We start from the raw sequence: 22,874 nt of genomic DNA on the forward strand, positions 1-22,874 counted from the left end.
GATCTGGAGCCCATAGGATGAGCCTAAATGCTAAAGTCCAAACAGCTGAAGCTGTAATACGCTCAACCCAATAATAAGACATCTCATAAGCCTTTTTGGATAATAATAATAATAATTAATTAATTAATTAACAGAAAATCTTTCTTCCTACTATAAAGAGGGATTATTTGAGTTTTGAGATATCATCATCTCTCAATTTTTTTCTCTACAAAAAAGGCATGGGAAATAGTAAATTTTGTGGTTTTGATTTCAAAATTAAGTTAAAAAATAAATATAAATTGTATTTTTTTAATTAAAATCTTAAAAGAGTTTTTGATATATGTTAGTTAACTAAATATTTTTAAATTTCTAATTAAGATAAAAGCATAGAAATAAATGGAATCTTAATCGTAAATAAAACAAATAAATACCAAGGAATTTGTTTTACAGCTAATATTGTGCACATTACCTAAATCAATATGTTTAATCCACGTACCATCAGTCTACTTATCATAAATGACAATTATTTTTCATGATTTAATTGACAGAAGTAACCTTATTGTTATAAAAATCTCACTATTGTCATAGAAAAAGCGATTATCAGACATTCCTATTATTTAGTGTAATAGAAAAATTGTTAGGTAATCTTTGGTGGTTAAAAAGATTTATTTTCTCCATTTAAGTTTTAACTTTGAAGTATGCTCTTGAGAGGTGATTTGAATACAGACTTGAAAAGGGATTTGAGTAACGGATAACCCTTCCAAACAGCCCAAATTAATTATTTTTATTTAAAATATATATATATTTTTTTATAAAGATATTGTTGCTTATCCAACCAATTGAACCAGATTTGATTAGATTAATCAGGTTGCTAAAAATTCTATTAACTCAATTAAGTTTTATCATATTAATATCTAATCCAATTCAATTAAAATCTTAATTTAAGTTAAATTTTGAATCAACCCATCAAACTGAACTAAATTTAACTTATGTTTAGAATTTCTACACCTAGTGCATTTATTCCTTAAAAATATCACATTTTTTATATCATTAAAAAAAAAGAGTCTTGATTTACATATAATATAACTTAAGGATAATTTTATCATCGATCAAAAGTAAAAACTCCTGCTTATATTGCATAGTAGCAATTTGAACTGGGAGGCCCAAACGAGATTATGGAGTCTAGAAATTCTATATTGGGCCGCTCAATTTTGAAGACTCGAATTAGGCGGCCCATGTAATACACTGAAGAGCCTATTAGGCCCATTTAATTCACTAAACGAACTAACGAAGATATTTTTTTTGTTCTTTTTCAAGAGGCGCGCAATCTATCTGTTAATGGAAGCCATAAACAAACTTCTGGCTTCCAGCCTATCTTCTTCTAGATTTTTACTTTCCTTTCCAACCAAAATTCAAAACACGCACAGAGAGAGAGAGAGAGAGAGAGAGAGAGAGAAAATTCAAACAAAATGGCCACAGTAGCTCTCTCACTCAAGCTTCTAAGCATACACAATTTCCACACAAATCCTTCCTTTATTTCTCAAAAAAGAAACGAAAATTTATCCGCTCCTTTAAAAACCACCGTCCCTAGATCATCACCTCCTCAAAACAACACCGCAACCACCAACACCACCACGAAGAAGACGACGAAAACGACGTTGCTTGATAACAATACCCCTAACGAACCGAAACTAAAACCGACTTCCGTTGACAGCAAACGTTCTTCAACTTCCACGTCATCTCTAACCGATTCGGTTGCTAATCTGTTTACTCGTCTCAGGTGCATTAACTACTGGTAACAAGTAGAAACGGTTAAATTTGTTGATTAGGTTTTAATTATAACTTTACAGCGATTAATTACTTTTTTTGGCTTATAATTGTGTAGAGATGGAGTTAAAATTGATGAGGTTGGAGTGGAGATTTTATCAATTGCATTGCCGGCTGCTTTGGCCCTTGCAGCTGATCCTATTGCCTCACTTGTTGATACTGCTTATGTTGGTCATATCGGTATTTATACATATTTTGTTTCTCATTTTTATTTAGTTTTAACTAATTAAGAATTTAATTTTGTTGATTAGATTTGTTAAATAATTGTAGGATCGGTTGAATTGGCGGCGGTTGGAGTGTCAATTTCGATATTTAATTTGGTTTCCAAGTTGTTTAATGTTCCTTTGCTTAATATTACTACTTCCTTTGTCGCCGAAGAGCAAGCATTGATTAGCAAAAGTAACGATGGTAATTTAATTAGCTTTTATTTATTTACTTATTTATTTTATTTGAGAATTATTTTATTTTATTTTATTTTTTGATGTTTAGATTCGGTGAAGGGTCAGGAAGGGAAGCAAGTTCTTCCTTCAGTTTCGACTTCTTTAGCGCTTGCTGCTGCTGTTGGTGTTGCAGAAACGGTGGCTCTCTCAGTTGGCTCGGGATTCTTGATGAATATCATGGGTATACCTGTTGTACGTCAAGCTTAGTTATGAATTTTTTACTTTCTTTTAACATTTTAAGTTGTGAAATTAATTTAGATTTCTTGCATCAGTTGCTCTCTTGGATAGAGAATTTATGTTTTTTTGGGATTGGTAATGTCAGTGATCAGTCACCTAAATGTCAATGCTGCATATGATCGCAATGAGAAAGTCTTCTAAACGTTAATGCTGCATGTGATCACCATGATAAATTGAAATTCAAGTCATTTTAATTATGTTGCTTTGATATAGTTATATCCATGGTAAAACTGGAGTCTAATACTTATTAATTTTTTTGTTTGTGAGATTTTGATGTTTTGGGTTAATTTGCTGACCTTCTAATTGTACATTACATATGAATTTTGTTTGACATAATGGATTGGACTCCTTTCAAGTTAGGTGTAACATGATCTTCATGTTAGGAATATCCGGATCATTGTTTTGAATTTCAATGGCTAGGATTTCATATCATCCAACTAGTGGGCGGTTAGGATTTTTTTTTAATAAAAAATTGGCAGTTCAATTTTTTTTTTTTCTATAAGGAAATCTAAACTGTTGAAATTCAAATCAATGGTTTGGATTCACCTAACTTGATGTATCATGTTGCCCCTAATTTAAGAGGAATCCAATCCTGTGATATTGGCTTCTATCTTGCATTTTGGCTCTTAATGATTGCCTGTTAGAATGTTAATATGGCAAGCTTCTACTGATGATCTTCATCAAGTAATCTGTCAAGTTACTTGGATATACTGTAAATTTGAGGGTACATTACTGTAAAATGAATTTTAAATATTATAATATCGACACAGGATTATGGTCCAAAAAGTCTTTTGAGATTTTTGTCATGTCACAGGATTCACCAATGCGAGTGCCAGCTGAGCAGTTTCTTACCTTGAGGGCCTTTGGTGCTCCACCCATTGTAATTGCACTTGCAGCACAAGGCACGTTTCGAGGATTTATGGATACAAAGACACCCTTATATGCCATTGGCAAGTATTGCAGCACTGTTTTCCTTTTCCTTTCCTTGCAATCCATTAGAGTTCACAGGGACAGAAAGTATATAGATGGATTTTCCTTTATTAAGTACACCAGGTGAAGAGGATGTTTTAAGTCCATAGTTGAATATAGTAGTTGGTACACCTATATTAGTTAGCAAGGAAATTGCAACAAGTCAGTAAAATGTATTTGCAATAAACATTTATGCATTTACATATGTTTGGTTGATGAATAAGCAAAAGATGGCCTCATATTCACCACCAATATCAGCAACATGGTCCCATATGCTCGGAAAATATGTCTAGCATTTCAGGCTACTTCTTCTGATTGCATGATTTTGTTGCGAACCACACTTGTGATAAATTTGTATTTTGACTATCAGGTGCCGGCAACTTACTGAATGCAATATTGGATACAATATTCATTGTTGTATTTGGTTTCGGCGTTGGTGGTGCTGCAGTTGCTACAGTGATTTCTGAGTATGTTAATAATGTGGTAAACTATATAATATCAGTGTCCTTTGCACATGATATTATTGTGTTTTTTTTTTTTTTTTTTTCTAATGGAACTGATTAACTGTTCTCTCCTATAAATTTACCTGTTTCCCCTTTTCTACAGATATCTCATCGCTTTCATCCTTCTCTGGGAGTTGAATGACAAGGTGCAGCTAATCTCTCCAAACATTGATGCAAGAGAAGTTGTCCGCTATCTGAATTCTGGTATGTTTCTTACCAGCTCCGTTACATCTATTTTCATTTCAATTTGATGTCATTAAGAAAATTCTATCATAGAAAAATACAGTTCTCCATGCAACTAAATCACCAGCCTTTTTGGTGGGGCATACTAAACCCACTTTTGGCTAACTTAGTTACCCAAGGGTGACAACATATGCACACGAGTATTTCATATTGAACATCTTTTTATGTGGATTTCATTTCTGTTCAGTTAAAAGATCAAAGTCCACTGTGAACTATAACACCCACTACAAGTATCATGAATGAGAGAACAACTCATTTATTTTCTGCTTGTTACACAGTTCACAAGTCTTAAGTTCTTAAGCCTGTTATGGGCATGTTGTAGATGTGTCATCAGTAATTGATTAAAATATTTCTGGGTTAGCTGGCAACGAATTTGTTACACATATCCTGTTGAGAAGATTGTTGCCAGATGAATGGGGGAGGCCAGGGGGGCATGACTAATGTGTCTAAGAAAAGAAGTTCTTATCATGTACTTTCAACACCTATGATTACTATTTATGCTTCCTGCCAGCATTGCATGTGAATGCAATGTTCAGTGGGATCCCTTCACCTTGGCTGTCGGCTAGCTAATTTCCTGAGCTCAGTTGAAATTTTATGTATCACTTTCAAGCATCTTAACCAAAGTGATATCCTTTATGACTGATGAATTCAGTCTAATAGAACAAGGGACACAAAAAGGAGTAGACAAATTATAATGCTCTGTCAATCATAGAATGCTGCAACTACTGAAGTTTTTTAATTAACCATGTGACAAGTTTTATGAAACTTGCAGGTGGTCTTCTTATTGGCAGGACCATTGCAGTGCTGTTAACAATGACATTAGCAACATCCATGGCAGCTAGGGAAGGCCCCGTACAAATGGCAGGTCATCAAATTTGCATGCAAGTCTGGTTAGCTGTATCTTTGCTTAATGATGCTTTAGCCATTGCTGGCCAGGTAAAGAGTGTGCAGTTTAGTCTGTAAAGTGTATTTTACACGTGCTGATGTGAAATTGCATTAAAATACTGAATAGTATGACTAGGCTAGAGCTATTTGATCAATAGTTCTGAGTCTGGCATTTTGGTGTTCATACATAAGCTGTAGCTTCATTTTTAGATAAATGAAGCTACAGTAACCCTCAATGGCCAGGTACATAGTGTACAGTTTTCACAGATGTAAAGTGTATTTCACAGACGTATGTGAAATTGCATTGGAATGCTGGACAGTTTGACCTGACAGCTATTTTTGTAGCCTGACATTTTGATGTTCATATGTAAGTTGTGGCTAAATGAAGCTAAATCTGTGGGGGAAATTTGATCTTTCTGTTTGAAATGTTTTTTTTTTTCCCATCTCAAATATATAAATATGTGATTTAATTTGATGGCATTTGCTTAGAAGAGCTGTATCCTGAGTGGTAACCTTGTTGAATGATCCTTGAAGCCAGTGATTGTTCTCCTTCATTGAAAACATTTGACTCCATTGTGCACACTGGAATTCCCTGTAGTTGAAAAGTGGAACATGCATGCATCATTGTTTCTGTAATCATCACTCTTCTGCCTATCAGTCGCAACTCCTGTGCTTGTTGTCTTGATTACTCCTTTGACATGTTCCAAAAAGAAGAAACAAAATGTTACTAGCTTCCACTGCTTGAGTAATCTTGGTATGTTGGCTTAAATAAAGAAAACAAAATGAATAGTCACAAAAAGTTTGGAACTAGAGCTGAAGTGCAAAGGTCAAGACAGAACAACTGTAGTCATTGTTTGATCTTAAATTAGGTAGAAGTTGTTGTTAAAACCTTGTTTCTAATAGTCTTAGAAGGGAGGCTTCTATACATAGAAGGTATTTGGAAAATTTTGCAGCTTCCATTTTTGATCTTTTGATTCTGAAACTTTCCGTCATAGATAGGGTTGCTGAGAAGTGCTGATCATTTCAGTTCCATCATTGCTTTTCTGTTTCTCTTACAGGCTCTTCTGGCCAGTGATTACTCCCAAGGGAATTATGAACAAGCACGATTTGTGATTTATAGAGTTCTGCAGGTTGCTGATACTTCTAGCTATTTTGCTGTATTCACTGTTGGTTGGCTTCATAGTTTTTGATATTAGAAACATTAACCAATTGAATTCCATCATGCTATCACTTGATTGAAGAGCAGATTGGTTTGGTAACTGGAATTGCTTTGGGTGTGATATTATCCCTTGGGTTTGGAGCTTTTTCCAGTTTGTTTAGTACAGATCCAGAAGTTCTGGGAGTTGTCTGGTCTGGCATTTGGGTGAGGATTTCTTTTCTGCTAATTTTTTTCTTGTTGGAGGTCATTTATATGTTCTTAATAAATATAATGATAGAAAAAACTAATGTTATCGACAATGAATCATAAAAGCAAACAGATAATCCTTAAAAAAAAGAACTTAGTAATAGGTCATTGTTGCCTTGTAGCTACCTGATTTTTGGTTCTGATTTTTGGTCAATTGCAATGCTGAGAAGTCAAGAATAGAAAGGTGTCCAGTTTCAAAATACTTGCGCCTTATGGTGCTGGTCACTAGAACCCTCAAGGTTGCAGTTGAGGTCTATGCCTTAACCTATGGGGTTTTGTCCTAGCATCACGTCAGGCATCTTGAAAAAACCTTTTCACATATGGTTGAATTTAAGGATTCTATTTGTAGCTTCTCAATTCCTATGAAGCCAGGGTTTGGATCCTACTTATGAAACTTGGACAATCCAATTGTATTGCCTAACTTCGCCTAAACATAAACACTACTTTTTTGCAGTTTGTTGCTGGGTCTCAGCCAATGAATGCTCTTGCATTTGTTCTTGATGGGCTATATTATGGGGTTTCAGACTTTGGCTTTGCTGCCTACTCTATGGTCTGTTCTTGTTTCTTTTGTAATAAGTGTATTATATGATGTGCCCTTTCCCTTCTCAGCTCCACATTTGTGATTGCAGGTGCTGGTTTCTCTGATTTCTTCTGTCTTTGTACTTGTGGCTGCTCCTGTATTTGGTCTCACTGGAGTCTGGGCAGGTTTATTTCTCTTCATGACCTTGCGTGTAGTGGCTGGAGTTTGGAGGTAATAATTCTTATACTTGAGAAACTTTTCTTCCAAACCATTCTGCAATCATTTAACTTAATCATATAGGTTAACTTTTCTTCCAACCATTCCGCAACCATTTCACGTAATCATATAAGTGTCCATAAATTGTATTATTGAAGTTAGATTGTCAGTGAATTGCATCACAAGTTTTTTTTTTTCTACTTTTAATGTAATGAAAAACCATATTTGGTTAGCATGAGTCAAACGGGTATGTGAGATTTTCTGGTTACAATATATCCTAGCTCCGCCCATCCATGTCATATCAAACTAGTATGTATCTGCGATTCCAGTTTAACTGCCTGTTAGAACTCCTGAATTGCATCTCTACTATCAAAATGTTTATGATCCATTCATGGGTCCAAATCATGACTTCATGGAGAGAGAGAGAGATGCTTTTAGGAGATGACATGGCAAAGAGGAGGTTCATATGATACTTGTAAACATTCTTTTGGGCTTGAGATATAGGCTAAGGTCTCTACGAAATACTTTCTTGCACTTGTTTGTGTATATCGAATTGCTTTTTCCTGCCACCTTGCACCAGGTCTTCCTAAAATCTCAATCTCTTTTAGGCTGGGCACAAAAAGGGGACCGTGGGAAATGGTCTGGGTGAATTCGCAACAGGAAAGCGAGTGAGATGGCTCAACAGTGTAGGCTTGTGATGCCATACGAGGACAGGGTCCTACAACATGGCGCCAAGAGTACTCAAGACGAGATATTGAAAACCATCGAGCAACACCCATCGGTGCGCCCTAGATCATGCTGTCTTAATGGAACTTGAAATGGATTGCATCTTTGTTGATGGAGGTGGCTGTTAAAGGGTTGATTATTACTGAACTCACTTGTTACGACAGTGGCTGATTTTAGAAATAGTGAGCTAGAACAAATTATTGTATATGGAGAATTCTAGTTAGGAGCTGAAAAGCCATTTTTTTCTCACTTTATATATATATATATATATATATATATATATATATATATATATATATATATATATATAAAACTGTAATGAGAGGACAAATCTAGACAGAAACTTGCCAAGATTTTGCAAGAGCTATAGAAATGCTCCTTTTAGCATCTCTTACGAGTGATTGTCAGCATATTGTACGAGATTGTTCCCCTCTCAAAGGAACTACATATTCTATAGAAATGACATGCATACGAAGTCAGAAAAGCTTTGTACAAGATTGTTAAAATTCTCTGCTGGGAGTTCAAAGAGATTGAATTGCTACAGATCCTTCCACCGCAGATAGAGTAAAAGAGAGACATATATATCAGGCTAAGGTTCAAAAATTACAGCTAGCTTTAGCACCATCAATGGTACTCGCCGCTAGATACCAAAGCAACTTGTTTTATTGATACTCGAATATTACTAGAATTGTAATTCATGGAACCAGGGATCAAGCAATTCCGGCTCTCCAACTAAGCCCCAGTTGATGTCCTGCTTCAACAGATCAAAATTACAGCCCCCACCTAAATCTGCCTCCTGAATGAAGCTCAAGCTCCCTGGTAGATTGGTTCCTGGGCTCTGCAACTGGCAGGAGAGTTCAGGTGGCCGTCCACTCTGTAACTGGCAGGGGAGTTCAGGTGGCCTTCCACTCTGTAACTGGCTTGCAGCATGAACCTCGCCGTGAACATACCCATAATTCCTCTCTGCCTTTAAAGCAAAACTGTCAGAAATACCTTGGACAGAAGGCTTGATATCAATTTCCGGATTGCATAAACCCAGGTTTATGTCATCATGCCTGGCCTCAAAGTGGTTAGAGTCAGCATGAACCTCGCCGTGAACATACCCATAATTCCTCTCTCCCTTTGAAGCACCACTGTCAGAAATACCTTGGACAGAAGGCTTGATATCAATTTCTGGATTGCATAAACCCAGGTTTATGTCATCATGCCTGGCCTCAAAGTGGTTAGAGTTACCACCTGTCAAGCCTGAAAACACTTCTCCCGTCGTTAATGGCATCTGAGCATCATAGAAAGATTTGCGATCAGTTCTCATATCATGGTCGGAATACAAGCATTCATGGAGTCTGCTGCTCAATCTGGATTCCGCAATCTCATTCTTTAATTTATTTTCTACATTTTCAGTCTCATTCTGCAAGAAATCATATCTGTCGTCGATACCATGACAGCCCCAAGATTCCACAATTTCTGCAAGTTCTCCATCCATTTCTGCAAGTTCTCCATCCATTTCTCCCCTCAATACGGGTGCTTCAGCTTCAACATGATGAGAAGACATCCATTCATTTGTTAAATCCCATCCCTCAGCTTTCAACTCCCTTCCACTGCTCTCTGCCACCTGAAATTTCTCAACTTCCTCCTCCGATTCATTGACAGCGTAAATCCCAGAAGAGCCTGATTGTTTATTTACTTCTCTTGACCCACAACTACCCATCTTCAATCTCTCAACCATATTATCCTCATACTGATCCAGTGTTGTTTTAGACTCGGTTGCAGTCATCGAAGACGATAAGCTATCCAACTGACCCCCTGATTCATGAGAGTAGTCTGGGAAATTGAGTATGGCATTAGGACCATACATGGCTCTTGCAGCATAATCATAAGCACGAGCAGCTTCAACAGCAGTAGAAAATGTACCCAGCCAGAGTCTAATTCTTCGTTTGTTCGTTACGCTGCCTTTTTTGACAGGCTCTCTAATTTCAGCAACCCACTTGCCCCAAGTTCTCTGCCTAACACCTCTATATCTACAGCTCTTATTCTCAGGGCCACCTTTTCCTTTCATGCAACCTTTCTTCGACCCCTTGCCTGGAACCTTGGTTATCTGAAGCTTGTTGTTTTTCTTCCACTTTGCAAGTGTATCTTCTATTGATTCACAACCATTCCGCCTTCTCAGCCACTTCTTCTTGTTCTTGCTGCTAAACCCAAGCGAAGAACTCTGTCTCAACGAATCTTCCATGTCAATACTCATTAAAGACGTTGAAGCTTGTTCTAAAACCACAAAATGAAAAGGTTATGAGAACAAAACCCCATGTGTTTCTCGTAAAAATCTCAAGAGAATCCAGTCTTTGCTTACGATGAAAACAAGTTAGTAACCGCTAATAAAAATAACCCAAGTTGTCTGAAGTCGAAAAACAGAGAACTCACCAAAAGTAACTTGATTGATACCCTCCTTACCTTCCCTTTTCTTTCTTCTAACTCCTTCAAGTGTCCTTCTTCCTTTTACTTTTGTCTATTGAGGTTTATCTAGGGTTTTAGGAATATAAGTTGGTGCTCGTGTTCTTGTGCGGAAACTTTGCTGGGAGGACTTATCTTCGATGCGAAGTAACGATTGTCTACTATTACTCTTTCAGATTTCAGGACTTTAGGAGGGAATGGATATGCTTGCACTTCTGCTTTTATAGTCCCAAGATAGATGATGCTTTGTTGACGTGGCCCTGTAAGACTTTGTCGTGGCTTACATTTAGCCAACGCATAATACACGTGGCAATACCCCATTACTTGCTTCATGTCATTTTCTTGGAGATCAAGACATCGCGTCTGATATTTTCTTCTGCGTGGTCTATCCAATAAAATATCAATTTGGGCCGAATTGCGGCTATTTACTAGAGCATCAAATCTGGGAAGAAGAAGATAAAAAGAAAAGGTAAAGGAGAGGAAGCGTCAAATTTTTCTACTTTTCTGTCTTGACAAAGGCCAAGGATCCGTGTAACTTCTATTTTCTTTCTTTTTTTTACGCGTTGTTTTTATGTTACATCACAGCATGTTTTTTACTTTTTAAAAATTAAATTAATGTTTTTTTAAAATATATTTGATTTACTGATATGAAAAATAAAAAAATATAAAAAATATTATTTTAATTTATTTTTAATTAAAAATCACTTTTAAAAAAACACATGGACTATAATATCAAACACGCATTAAAATAAAAATCTCCAATGTATATTTAATTTGAATATAATAAATATCAGCTTGAATTAAATACATATTTATCCATGTATTTATATTTCATGTGGAATAATAAATATAGATACATGCATAAATATCCGAGATATGATGCATATGGTAAAAGTAACTAATATCAAACATGTATTAAAATAAAATTTTCTGTATATATTTAACTTGAATATAATAAATATAAGCTCGAATTAAATACATATTTATCCATATATTTATATTTCATGTTGAATAATAAATATAGATACCTACATAAATATATGAGACATGAGACATGATGCATATGGTAAAAATAACTAATTTTATTACCGTTTAGGTAAATAATAGTGTATTTGCATGCACCCCATATTAAAGAAATGTTAAGAGTATGAAGATTTTTTTGGCAATGTTACAGTTTGATCTTGAAACCTGCCAATTTGACTCATTACTTGGCTCAAGTTTTGAATTAAACCGCGTGAGAGCTGATCTAAAGTGAATTATTCAATTTAATGAGTCCAAAGATGACTTAGATAACCATTAAAAATATGATATAGTTTTTTAAAAAAACTTTAAGACAATAATTTGTTTTCATATTGAGATAATATTAGATTGGATTGATGTTGGTCACCCTACGACTTGGGTTATGAACTCAATAGATTTAATAACTTTGTTGTTTTTGTAAATTTTTTTTTTGTTTAATTTTATGATGATATTAGATATTTTTAAAATCGAGCATTAATCCTAAACAAACATTTATTTAAGATTATAATAACCTTATAGAAAATAGAAAAAAATAAACTATGAATTTGATTTCTCAACCAATTCAATATTGAATAAAAGTGAAATAAAAAAAACAATTAAAAAAAATTAAAGGACTAGAAAGAAAAAAAAAAAATATCAACATGTCAAACTCGCAAATTGGATAATGGACTCCATTAGAATTAATAACTTGTTTTTCTTTAAAAAATATTTTTTATTTAAATATATGATAACAAAAATAAACAATAGGCAAAATCAAGTATCAAACCAATACTGAGACTTTTTTTAAGACTATGATAACTTCATAAAAAATAAAACAAAACAAAATATAAAACTATATTCTCAATCAGTTCAATATCAAATGATGAAATCGAAAAAAATAAATTTATATAAAAAAAAACGACTTTCTAAAATTTAATAATATATTTTTTTTGAAACTATTTTTTTAATTATATGATAAAAAAAATGGACAATTACATAATTGAGTTCATTTAGAGGGGAAAAAAAAAGGTAACCCACAAATTAGGACAACCAAGGTTATCTCACCAAACTCGCAAGTTGAGTAATTGACTCTATAAAGCTTATTAACCAAGGTTTTTTTTTTGTTCATTTAACTAGTTCGTTCTTGAAACCTGTCAACTCGATTCATTGTCTAGCTTGAGTTTCTAATTAAACTGCGAGAGAGTTGATCCAAAATGAATTATTTAATTTAATGAATCCAAAGACAAATTGGATGACCAAAAAAAATATAACATAGTTTTTTTTAAAAAAACCTTAAGACAACAATTTGTTTTTATATTGAGACGATACAAAATTGGATTGACCTTGATCACCTTACAAATTCTATTTCTTAACCAATCCAATATTGAATAATAGTGAAATAAAAACAATTTAGAAAAATTAAAGGACCAGAAACTAAAAAAAATATATTACATTTGATGGGTAAATCAATTAAACCCGTGAATTAGCTAACCCAGGTTAATACATCAAATCACAAATTGGGTATTGGACTCCATTGGAATTAATAACTTGTTTTTTTTAAAAAAAATCTATTTTTTATTTAATATATAAAAATAAACAGTGGCAAAATCAAAGTGTTAAACTAATATTGATATATTTTTTAAGACTATAATAACCTCATAAAAAACAAAACAAAATAAATTATAAAATTCAATTATCAATCAATCCAATATCAAAGGATAAAATAAAAAAAAATTAAAAAAAAATTACACGACTTTTTAAAATTTAGTAACATATATTTTTTTTCAAAACTATTTTTTTAACTATAAAATAAAAAAAATAAACAATCACATAATTAAATTTAATTAAAAAATAAAAATACTAAACCCACAACCCAGAGATACCAAGGTCATTGATTTTACAAAGCTTATTAACCTAGTTTTCTTTTAAAATTATTTTTTATTTAATTTTTTTTTTAAATTGACCATAGAATGATGGTATGATATTTTTTTTAATACCAATCCGATACTGGAATATCTTTTTTTTGATAATTCTAAAACCTATAAACATTACTAAATTAGAAAAAAAAAAATCAATAACCATAATAATAATAATAAAAAAGGGTCAAAATGCAATAGTGCTAATAAATGTGGGGGTGCTAATAAATGTTGGGGGGGGGGGGGACACTAGGCGAATGAATATAGTGGAAACCAAACATGATAGTACAAATTGCCATCCCTAGGCAATGGTATCAGAACCAGACCGGACTGGGTGGTCTGACCGTTCCGGTTTGGTCTTAAGACCAATTAAGATCTGGCCCAGTATTGACAGGATGAAAGGCACAGTGTCAGCGCCTGAGCACAAATGAAAAATTCAATAAGCAGAGATCAAAGCACCATAACCATAACCATTTGATTTCATTTCTTTTCTAAACCAACATCAAGTTCTCAGTTCTCCTTGTATAAGCAAATTCAAGATAGCACAAAGCAACGATTTTAATACAATGAAAGTGTACAGTGTACACAAACTCAAAAAGAAGGGGGTAATGAGCCGTTCTGAAAATCCACCGCAAAGCAGTTGCTGGTATCATCTGCGGTTCAATGATAATCAGGCATCTTGAACTCCCGCCACAAATATACAACAACGGTAGCAATCAATACTAATTTCTTGATTACAGATCCTCCCAAACAATGGCTACGTGATTGGGCACCTTCCTGTGCAAAAAGATTCCCCCAAAACAACAGGGCAGGAGGAAAAATGAGAGATCTAAAGCGGACCAGCTTCTAACATTTCAACCAAGTGCTAAGAAAATTCAAACTTCGATGTCAAATGGAAGATCACTCTTTTCAGTCAGCTTACAAAGAAAAATGGTACCAAAATCTAATAATTTGTTAAAATGTAAGATTACTAGGCCACAAACACAAAGACAGTTTCTACTAGAATCATGACTACACCTTCACAACAGTCTATACTGCCTCAAAGCCACGGACAAGATTATAGGGTATCCAGGAGCAAAGTTGCAAATGAATAAAGAGATTTCTGAGAACCATTCAAACAAGTTTTCTGAGGCTTAGGTTCAAACGGATATTATAGACTGCTATAAAAAATAACAGGGACCATGAACAGTAGTTAGAGATGAGTCTCAATTCAAGCGTTACAATTTAAAAAGGGAAATCATGACACCATAACACAGAGAGAATTGACTTGGCTAAGTAGCTAGCTAATGTAGGATAAACTCGAAATACCATAAACAGCTTTGTCATAAGTGGAAACCATACACATCAAGCTAAACAGAGAAACAATTTGTTCATAAAATGTTGTGAAGCTATAGGGAACCCGTGTTTTTATTCTTACACATGAGTCTAGTCCCTCTTCAGGCAAGTTAAACTTAAAACCATATAAAGAAGTAATACTTGGATAAGCCTAATCGGATTCTTTTGATCTTTAAGCACACATGTGACTCAAAAAGTAAGAACTACATTAAAGAGAAGTTCAGGAGCTAATGTGAAAAGGGGAAAAAAAACATATGGTGCACAAATATTTTATACAAAGATGAGCACAATATATGAACTCTAGCTTCCTTGAAAAACCAGGAAAACTTGTATAGACCCCGTGAAGTAAATTATAGTGAACTTGAGAGCATAAGAACTCGAGTATTCTCACACAACAAACTCTCAACATATTGCGAAATGGATGAATTTATGCTAGTTCTCTATCCAATTTCTCACTGTGACACACAAGATTCAATTCATAAATCTTGTAACCCATCATTTATTCATGTTGCAGTTATTATGATTGTAGCCGCTCTGCATTGAACTCTATTTTCTAACAAAATACCACACTTAGTTTTTTTTTTTTGTTTTTTTATAATGCAGCAAAGAAAAGAAAAACCTCAGCAAAAGAAACAAAATTACCTGATACAATAAGAAAAAAAAAAGGACTGAAGCAGTTATTCTGGTACAGGCCTGGCAATTTTGTACCTCAGTTTCCTATTATGATTTTCCTGCCAAAAGTTCAAAGCAAACATCAATGCCATTCAAACCCATCCAGGACAAACATGCCTAATCCACAAGGCAGAGTTCAATATACTTAATCTTTCTGCCTTCTAAATTTCTAATTGATGATTGGCCATGACAAAATACAACTATCAGCACTGTAAACCATTATTAAGAAGCTAATCACAAAATGCATGCACAAATACAATTATCCAATGCTTACCATATCCAACACCTTAGCATTACTCTTCTCAACTTGCCTAGCCAAACTATCAAGCTTACCCAACATTTTCTCATACAAATCCTCCAAACTCATTGTAGAATTCACCGTCTCCGATCCCATCAACTTCCCTAAATCCTTAACAGAAAACCCTTCTGCAACCATATCCAACTCCTTTTGATCATTTAAAACCCTCTCCATCCTATTCAAACCCTCCCCCACCTCATCATTCATCGCCGATGCACACTTTAACTCGGGAAACGGCGAATTAGGGCTAAAACACCCGTAGTTTCCTCGAAAATCCGGCCCAATGTTATCAATCCCAATCGATTTCGGGTCAAAACACCTTGAATTAACCCGAAACTGATACGCGCGATATTCATGCGTATGATACAACAACTCGCCTTGTACTGGCGTGGTAAACAACAAAAATACGCACGGATTCAAATCCTTCTCACCCTTCGCCGCCGTCTTAAGGCGGCTCAAAGATTGCGAAACGCAGAATTCCCTCATCGAAGGGCGGATTGGGGACTTCCTTCTCGCGGAAAACCAGCCGAGGAAATTACTGCTGCTACTGCTACTATTGCTTTGATGAGTTGTTGAGGAGACGAGTCGGTGGAGCGTCACTGAGTCGACTCGGCCGAGCGAGTCGTAGAAGGAGAGAGGGATGTTAGGGCAGAAGAAGGAGGTAATCGTAGCGATTAGGTTAGAATCGGGGTTTTGGGGAGTGTTGTCGTCGGTGAGGGTAGAAGGGGTGAGATGGGTTACGTGGCCGAATAAGAGACCGTCCACGTCGCCGAGGGAAGTGGTGATGCGGTGCATCAAGGCGGATAATGTGGGGCCTGATATTGTGATCTTTTGGAATGGAAGATCGTCCATGGCGAGACAGATAGAGAGAGAGAGAGAGCGAGAGAGAGAGAGAGGGCTAGGTATTGGGAGAGAAGAGTGTGTTTTTTGGGTTTGAGGGAGAAGATAAGAAACGGTGTCGTTTTAATGGCTGGGCAATTGATAAATACTGTGTTTGGTTTGAGAAAAAAGGAGGGAAGGGAAGAAAAGGAAAGAGAGATTATTGGCTTTTTACTTTTCCTCCCATTATTAATATAGTTATTAAATTCAGTTTGGCCCATGAACTAATAGAAAAAACTTAGGATTTAGAGAGTGATTCGGGTTGAATATTCAATTGAATTAGATAATATATTGATTTAGTAAAGTTTTAATTTATCAAAAAAAAAATTATATAATTTAATTGATTTGATAAAATTTTATTTTATTTTTATTTTAAAAAATAAAATAATAATTTTTAATTAAAATAATTGATTCAAGTTTGATTGATTGGTAATTCATAAATAAAAGTCTATGGACACCAATCATAAGCATGATTTCTACCTTATATTATATTTTTTCTTTATGAACAATTCCTAATTTTACAATAAATATTGCAAGAATCAAAGAATCTGTGGACTTCCCTCATATATAGTTAACCTTCCAAAATAAATTGAAAGCCAAAATTAGTCGTTTTTTACTCCTAAAAAGTATAGGAAAATGCTAGATTTTTGCTTAATCTCCTGTACTTGCCACCAAAGAACTTGTCGGAACCGCTCTAGTTTCAATGCATCAAGCAACTCATCATCGCTAATGGTTGGTGAATCCCTCATGAGCTCTAAATCACACTCGATGATGGCTTGCTTGCTCATCAGTCATCAAGTAGTGTGGAAGAAGAGAGTGGGCAATGTAATTTGTGTCCTTCTCAATTGTTATAATTTGTTGTCATGTAAGGAGGAAAACTCTTTTCAATAAAGATAATGATTCTTAAACCAATTTCAATCTTTTCTGCAAAAAAATTCCTTTTTCAGTTTTGATTCGGAGAAGAATCCGGGTCATATGGTGTAATTAATTGATTAGGTTTTAAATTTATTTTTCAGAGGTTACAGTTCAAGTTCCACAAATCTCAAAATTACTGGAGATTTATATGACCATTAACTTCAGAATTTGTGTAATGAGTCGAAATATACACAAATTAACTCAAACACTCACGTTAATAATAAAAAAATAAAACTAGGTTTAACTTTGAGTTGGTTTTTTTTAAACTAGTCATCAACCCACAAGGATAAGTACATTTAATTTAGTAAACTATGTGAGAGACAAAAACATAACTGTGAAATTTGATAATTTTGATTATTTAAGATTTTTTCTGTTTACTAACAGAATAATGAATTGAAAGAATACATTATTATCCCAATAAAAAAGATTACATTTTTCAAAAGAACTCACTGGCTTGTATTTACATATAGTAGACAAGAATATAAGAATTAAAGAATTTGAATTCTACCCCCTCCCCTCCCCTATGATAGAGCGCACCACCTTGTAAAGCAGCACAAATAAACTGCAACAAAACATGATTTCTTGCACACAAAAAGAATAGGATTACTCTTTATTCAGTTGTTGGCGGGACTTCGGCTCCTTCATCAGCAGCAGCCGAAGCAGGAGCAGCAGCTAGCTCTGGCTTAATCTCCTCAAGCTGCTGAACAACTTGTTCGGCTTCAGGACGAGCTGCTGGTGTGGGATCAACACAATGCAGAGCTAATTTCAAAGTGTTAAGCAACTCATCATCACCTATAGTTTGTGCATCCCTCATAATCTCTAAATCAAAGACTTCATTAGTCCACTCTTCCTTCACTATTGATGCAACCCATTGTGGCAAATCCATGCCATTCATTGGTTCACCTGGTGATTTCCCAGTCAAAAGCTCTAAAATGATCACCCCGAGGCTGTACACATCAGTCTTTGTGTTGGCGTTCTTGAGTTTCGAGAGCTCTGGTGCGCGATAGCCGAGTGTTCCAGCAGTGGCAATCACATTGGTGTTGGCAGCAGCAGTCATGAGCCTGGAGAGGCCAAAGTCTGCAATGTGTGCATTAGTTTGCTCGTCGAGTAACACGTTGCTTGATGTGAGATTCCCATGAATGATGTTCTCTTGGCTGTGGAGGTGATTTAGTCCACGCGCAACGCCAATGGCTATGTTCATCCTTGTTGGCCAATTGACAGTGGTTTCAGGCCCACGAGCTGCAAAAGAAAGATTAAGGTAGACAAGAATCGCTCCTGATGGTTAGGAATTTGCTTAGCAAGACAAGGCCAGTTACTACTTTCTTTAAGTTTTTCTTTCCATCTCTGGTCTTTAATTCCTTTCCATCAATGTTCCCTTGAAGCATAATAGACAGTTCTTGCTCAAAACTCATCTTTTACACCAAAACTGTACCTCACAAGTTCAATACAATCATTAACAACATCTTTTGGCTATTTAAGATTCATGAAAGCAAGATCATAAATTTCCTTTGTTTCAAACCAAGTGTTTCATGCTACTTTCAGCCTTCTTAATTTTTATTTCATCTTAATTTTAGTTCTCTAAAATGATTCCTAAATCATTAATTAATACAAGCAGTCAAAATGAATCATTAAAATGTGCAGATAGTGTAGATGACATAAAAACTGGTAGAATAAACTTACCATGGAGGTAGGATGCAAGGCTCCCTTTATGCATGTAGTCAAAAACAAGAAGCTTCTCTCCTTTGGGACCTAAATAATATGCCCTTAGTGCTAAGAGATTTGGGTGCCTAATCTTTCCAAGAGCAGCAGCCTCAGTCTCAAACTCCCTCTGCCCCTTTGTAGTCTTCTCCCTCAACCTTTTCACCGCAACTTGATTTCCATCCTCTAATGTTGCCTTGTATGCTGTTCCGTAAGTGCTCTTCCCCATTATCTCCGCAGTTGCACACAACAAGTCATCTGCTGTAAACAAAAATGGGCCATCAAAGTGGACTAACTTCCCACCCATTTCACCACCAGATTCAACTTCAGGAACTGCCGCAGCACCTGTTTTCTCACCTTTCCCTGGGAGCCCCTGCGTAGTAGTTTTGCCACTCTTTTCTTTAGAAGCAGACCTTTTCTTCATCAAACAACAGAGCAGAATGGAACAGAGAAGCAGCAGCACAACTAAGAGGATACCAGCCGCTATGAGGATGATGTCTTTGGTGCTAAGTTTTCGGTGATGATGTTTTGGTGATCCTTTTGTTGGAGCTGGAAGAATTTCTGGAGGGGGTGAAGGACATGGGGTTGAAATGCTATAGCCACATAGCTGAAGGTTTCCCACAAAGGAGCTTGAATTGAACTTTTTAGCAATAGAAGAGGGAACAGAACCAGAAAGATTGTTGTAAGAAACATTGAAATAAGTGAGATTGGCTAGGCGAGCAAGAGAAGCTGGAATTTCTCCACTAAAATTGTTTTGGGCTAAATCAAGCTGGTTGATGCTAGAAATGTTTCCAATAGAAGCTGGGATAGGGCCTTTGAACTGATTGTTTTTCAGGTTTAGCATTGAGAGGTTATGCAATCTATCAAAACCTTCTGGGATCTGATTTTCGAGACGGTTTCCCTCAAGATTCAGAGAGACTAACGAGGTTAAATTGGAGAAGCTAAATGGAATGCTTCCACTGAAAGCATTGTTTGAAACATCTAGCTTTTGGAGCCTTGAGAGACTCCCCATTTCATAAGGTATGGCCCCAGAAAGCTGATTCTGACTAAGAGAAATCTCTTGAAGTAAAGCCAACTTGCTAAGACTAACAGGAATAGTTCCAGAAATGCGATTATGATCAATGGTCAAGAACTGAAGGAGAGAAGAATAGTTCCCTTTACCCCCCCAGGAATCTGGGATTGGCCCAGAGATGTTGTTGTGTTGGATAGCAAGGAATATGAGAGAAGGGGATTGAGTAAGACCAACTGGGATCGACCCCATTAACGAATTAAAGCTCAAATTAAGTCTATATAACTTAGTAGAATTTGTAAGACTTGGAGGAATTGTACCAATGAGTGAATTGTTACTTACATCAAGACTCTGAAGAACAGGACAGTTACCAAGTGAGGGAGGAATAGAGCCTGAAAGCCGGTTGTTGAAGAGGTAAACTCCTCTTAGATTGCGAAGAAAACCAAGAGAAGAAGGGACAGTACCACCAAGAACATTGTCATGTAAACTAATCTTTCTGAGTGCTTGAAGCTGACCAATCTTCTCGGAGATTCTGCCACCTAGTCCCTTCCAAGGAAGCTGGATAGCAATAACCTGTCCTTTGACACATTTGATTCCTGCCCACCTACCAGAGCAAGCTCCATATCCACTATCATTCCAGCTGCGTAAAAACCCTTTGAAGTCGATCAGTTCATTCTTTATAGCTCGAAGAGATCGATAATCTGATTGGGTGACAATTACACCGTCCCATTTTTTGCTCGAAGCAAACTGGGGCAAAAAAACTAGTAGAAACAAGCATAAGTGTGCACACAGAAAGCACTTGTCGCGGGAATGACAAGTATTTTCCATGAACAACTTCAAGAAACAAGAAGGTTGAAAGAAATGAAGAGAGTTTCTAAGAGTGTCTGCACTCTCCTCTCTTGAAGAAAGAAAAAGAATAGCAAGGAGGGGAAATTCGGTACGTGAGGGAGCAATGTGATAGTGGAGGTTAGAGAGGAGGAGATAAGGGGGGACAAAAGGAGGGGGAGGGTGTAGTTTCTTCTCTGCTTCCAACGGCTAGTTTTACTTGTATACAATATGTTATTACTGAACGTTCATGAGCTGCTGAACCAGTCTTCAACCTGAACAGGGACCCTTCTCCAACGGCTATATTTCTTGGTCAGGGAACAACACAACACACATGTTTTCAGTCTCGGTCAAAACTCAAAATTACAATTTCACCACAGTAAACTAGCATCTAGCCTCCAGGCAATACGTGGTTGTGTTAATTATTGGCAAATCATGAGACTAGTTTTCTGTCCTTCGTACAGGGCTAATCATTAAATTCAAGCTTTTCTATGCATGCAACCACTGGGCTCATTGTTCAAGCACTCCACAGATTGATTTGCTCTCGTCATCGCCAAAAAGCTTGTGCATGGATGCTCTTGGACCAAAATAGTTCATTGAGATCTTCGTATAGTGCATTTGCCCTTTTCAACTTTAGAAAATAAATAAATCCGCTGCCACAGACCACCACACTGCACTCTCATAGGTTTATTCATGCAGTATTATTTATATTATTTTAAAAATTAAGCCTCCCCACAAAAGCACAATTAGATGGGAAAAAGGTCCGAGTTCAATTGTTGAGAATAGAATCACGAACCGTCGTCCTCCATGTGACGGCAGAGGGCGGAAATTTGGGACCATCACTTGCAGACAGAGCAATGCAAAAATAGTATCCAACTAGAGATTTATTAGGCCTAAATTACAGTGCAGACGCGCAAAACCAACGATAATAAAACTTCCGAACAACCACCTGTATGCAGACATTGCAATCATGCAAACATGCTGATTTCTAGCTGCATGAGACCTGTAAGCGGACGGCCACTGAACCACAAAAACCTGACCTGCACCTCCCTCAACATAACCCTAACAGTATGAAGATATGTCAAGTGAAAAGCATCCTACCGTAATGCCATAAAATAAAATCAAATGAACAAAGGGTTCTGGAGGACAGCAAAATTGACACATTCAGCTGCTACAAAGAACATGATGACTTGTAAAGAAAAGGTCAAGATCAAGATCAAGACCAAGACCGAACATCATCTTGCATGACAAAAAAAGGGGGGTTGTATGCACCTGAGTTAAATTTTGGCTTAAAAATCATTAGCACAAGGCATAGATACAGCAATGACAAGAACAAACTCGTGTAACCAAGACCATGCTCAATTGAGCTTGGGGTGAGTTGCTAGAATTCTAAGTCCACAAAACGTATCCCTGCTTGACAAAAATCATAATTGGTGGTTCACACAATATGAATCCGTTATAGCCTAAGCACATTTAGATTATCAAAGGTATGCATACCATTTACTTACTATGACTAGTAAAAAGTCCTACATAGATTCTCCAAGAACAGCACTGCTTGGAACCTCATCACCATTCAAATTAACCACCAATGGCACCGTCATGATGCTGGTCAAGATCATACTGATCTAGACATTGCATTTAGGACCAACTCAATCCATAAATCAAGCATGCCCGCAAACTAATCTACGTAAGGACATCGAGAATACACTTCTAAAACACATGAATCAGACGCAAGCAACAAAAAGAAAACCTGTTGAAGGATATCCTGTCCTGTCAAGACAAACAAATTCATTGATGCAAATTCTTTTATGACTGATCAGTTGCAAGAACAAAAGTTATAACAATGTCACGAAAACGTCTCAGACCCTTCCTTCCTAAAAATGACAAAATCAATGTCTTGAAAATTTGATCATGCATGCATTCCAATTAA

General features: G+C 36.0%; 4 protein-coding genes across 5 annotated transcripts; 1 reads left to right on the forward strand and 3 right to left on the reverse strand.

Moving 5' to 3' along the window:
* Positions 1-1,317: 1,317 nt before the first annotated feature.
* On the forward strand, positions 1,318-8,220 carry LOC118039349 (protein DETOXIFICATION 44, chloroplastic). The gene is given in 14 exon segments (XM_035046034.2): positions 1,318-1,401; positions 1,404-1,759; positions 1,865-1,986; positions 2,077-2,214; positions 2,296-2,438; positions 3,298-3,433; positions 3,823-3,919; positions 4,059-4,159; positions 4,971-5,134; positions 6,142-6,213; positions 6,330-6,446; positions 6,943-7,038; positions 7,118-7,239; positions 7,833-8,220. Coding segments are annotated over 14 exon segments (1,812 nt in total). The 3' UTR covers positions 7,897-8,220.
* Positions 8,221-8,510: 290 nt separating this feature from the next.
* Positions 8,511-10,599, reverse strand: LOC118039350 (uncharacterized). 2 transcript variants are annotated; one of them, XM_035046037.2, is made up of 2 exons: positions 10,399-10,599; positions 8,511-10,212 (listed from the first exon to the last, which is right to left on the reverse strand). In XM_035046037.2, the coding sequence occupies exon 2, from the start codon at positions 10,190-10,192 to the stop codon at positions 8,633-8,635; it is 1,560 nt and encodes a 519-aa protein (XP_034901928.1). In that variant the 5' UTR covers positions 10,193-10,212; positions 10,399-10,599; the 3' UTR covers positions 8,511-8,632. The 2 variants fall into 2 exon arrangements, with proteins under 2 accessions (XP_034901928.1, XP_034901927.1); XM_035046036.2 differs by having other exon boundaries at positions 10,369-10,599.
* Positions 10,600-13,765: 3,166 nt separating this feature from the next.
* On the reverse strand, positions 13,766-16,633 carry LOC118039351 (uncharacterized). The gene is made up of 3 exons (XM_035046039.2): positions 15,595-16,633; positions 15,291-15,379; positions 13,766-14,090 (listed from the first exon to the last, which is right to left on the reverse strand). The coding sequence occupies exons 1-2, from the start codon at positions 16,468-16,470 to the stop codon at positions 15,326-15,328; spliced, it is 930 nt and encodes a 309-aa protein (XP_034901930.1). The 5' UTR covers positions 16,471-16,633; the 3' UTR covers positions 13,766-14,090; positions 15,291-15,325.
* A 1,160-nt stretch (positions 16,634-17,793) lies between these two features.
* LOC118039352 (probably inactive leucine-rich repeat receptor-like protein kinase IMK2) lies at positions 17,794-22,858 on the reverse strand. Its single transcript, XM_035046041.2, has 2 exons — positions 19,093-22,858; positions 17,794-18,651 (listed from the first exon to the last, which is right to left on the reverse strand). The coding sequence occupies exons 1-2, from the start codon at positions 20,945-20,947 to the stop codon at positions 18,023-18,025; spliced, it is 2,484 nt and encodes an 827-aa protein (XP_034901932.1). The 5' UTR covers positions 20,948-22,858; the 3' UTR covers positions 17,794-18,022.
* Between the last annotated feature and the right edge of the window lie 16 nt (positions 22,859-22,874).

Source organism: Populus alba, chromosome 16 (assembly GCF_005239225.2).
Source record: "Populus alba chromosome 16, ASM523922v2, whole genome shotgun sequence".
Lineage (NCBI taxonomy): Eukaryota > Viridiplantae > Streptophyta > Magnoliopsida > Malpighiales > Salicaceae > Populus > Populus alba.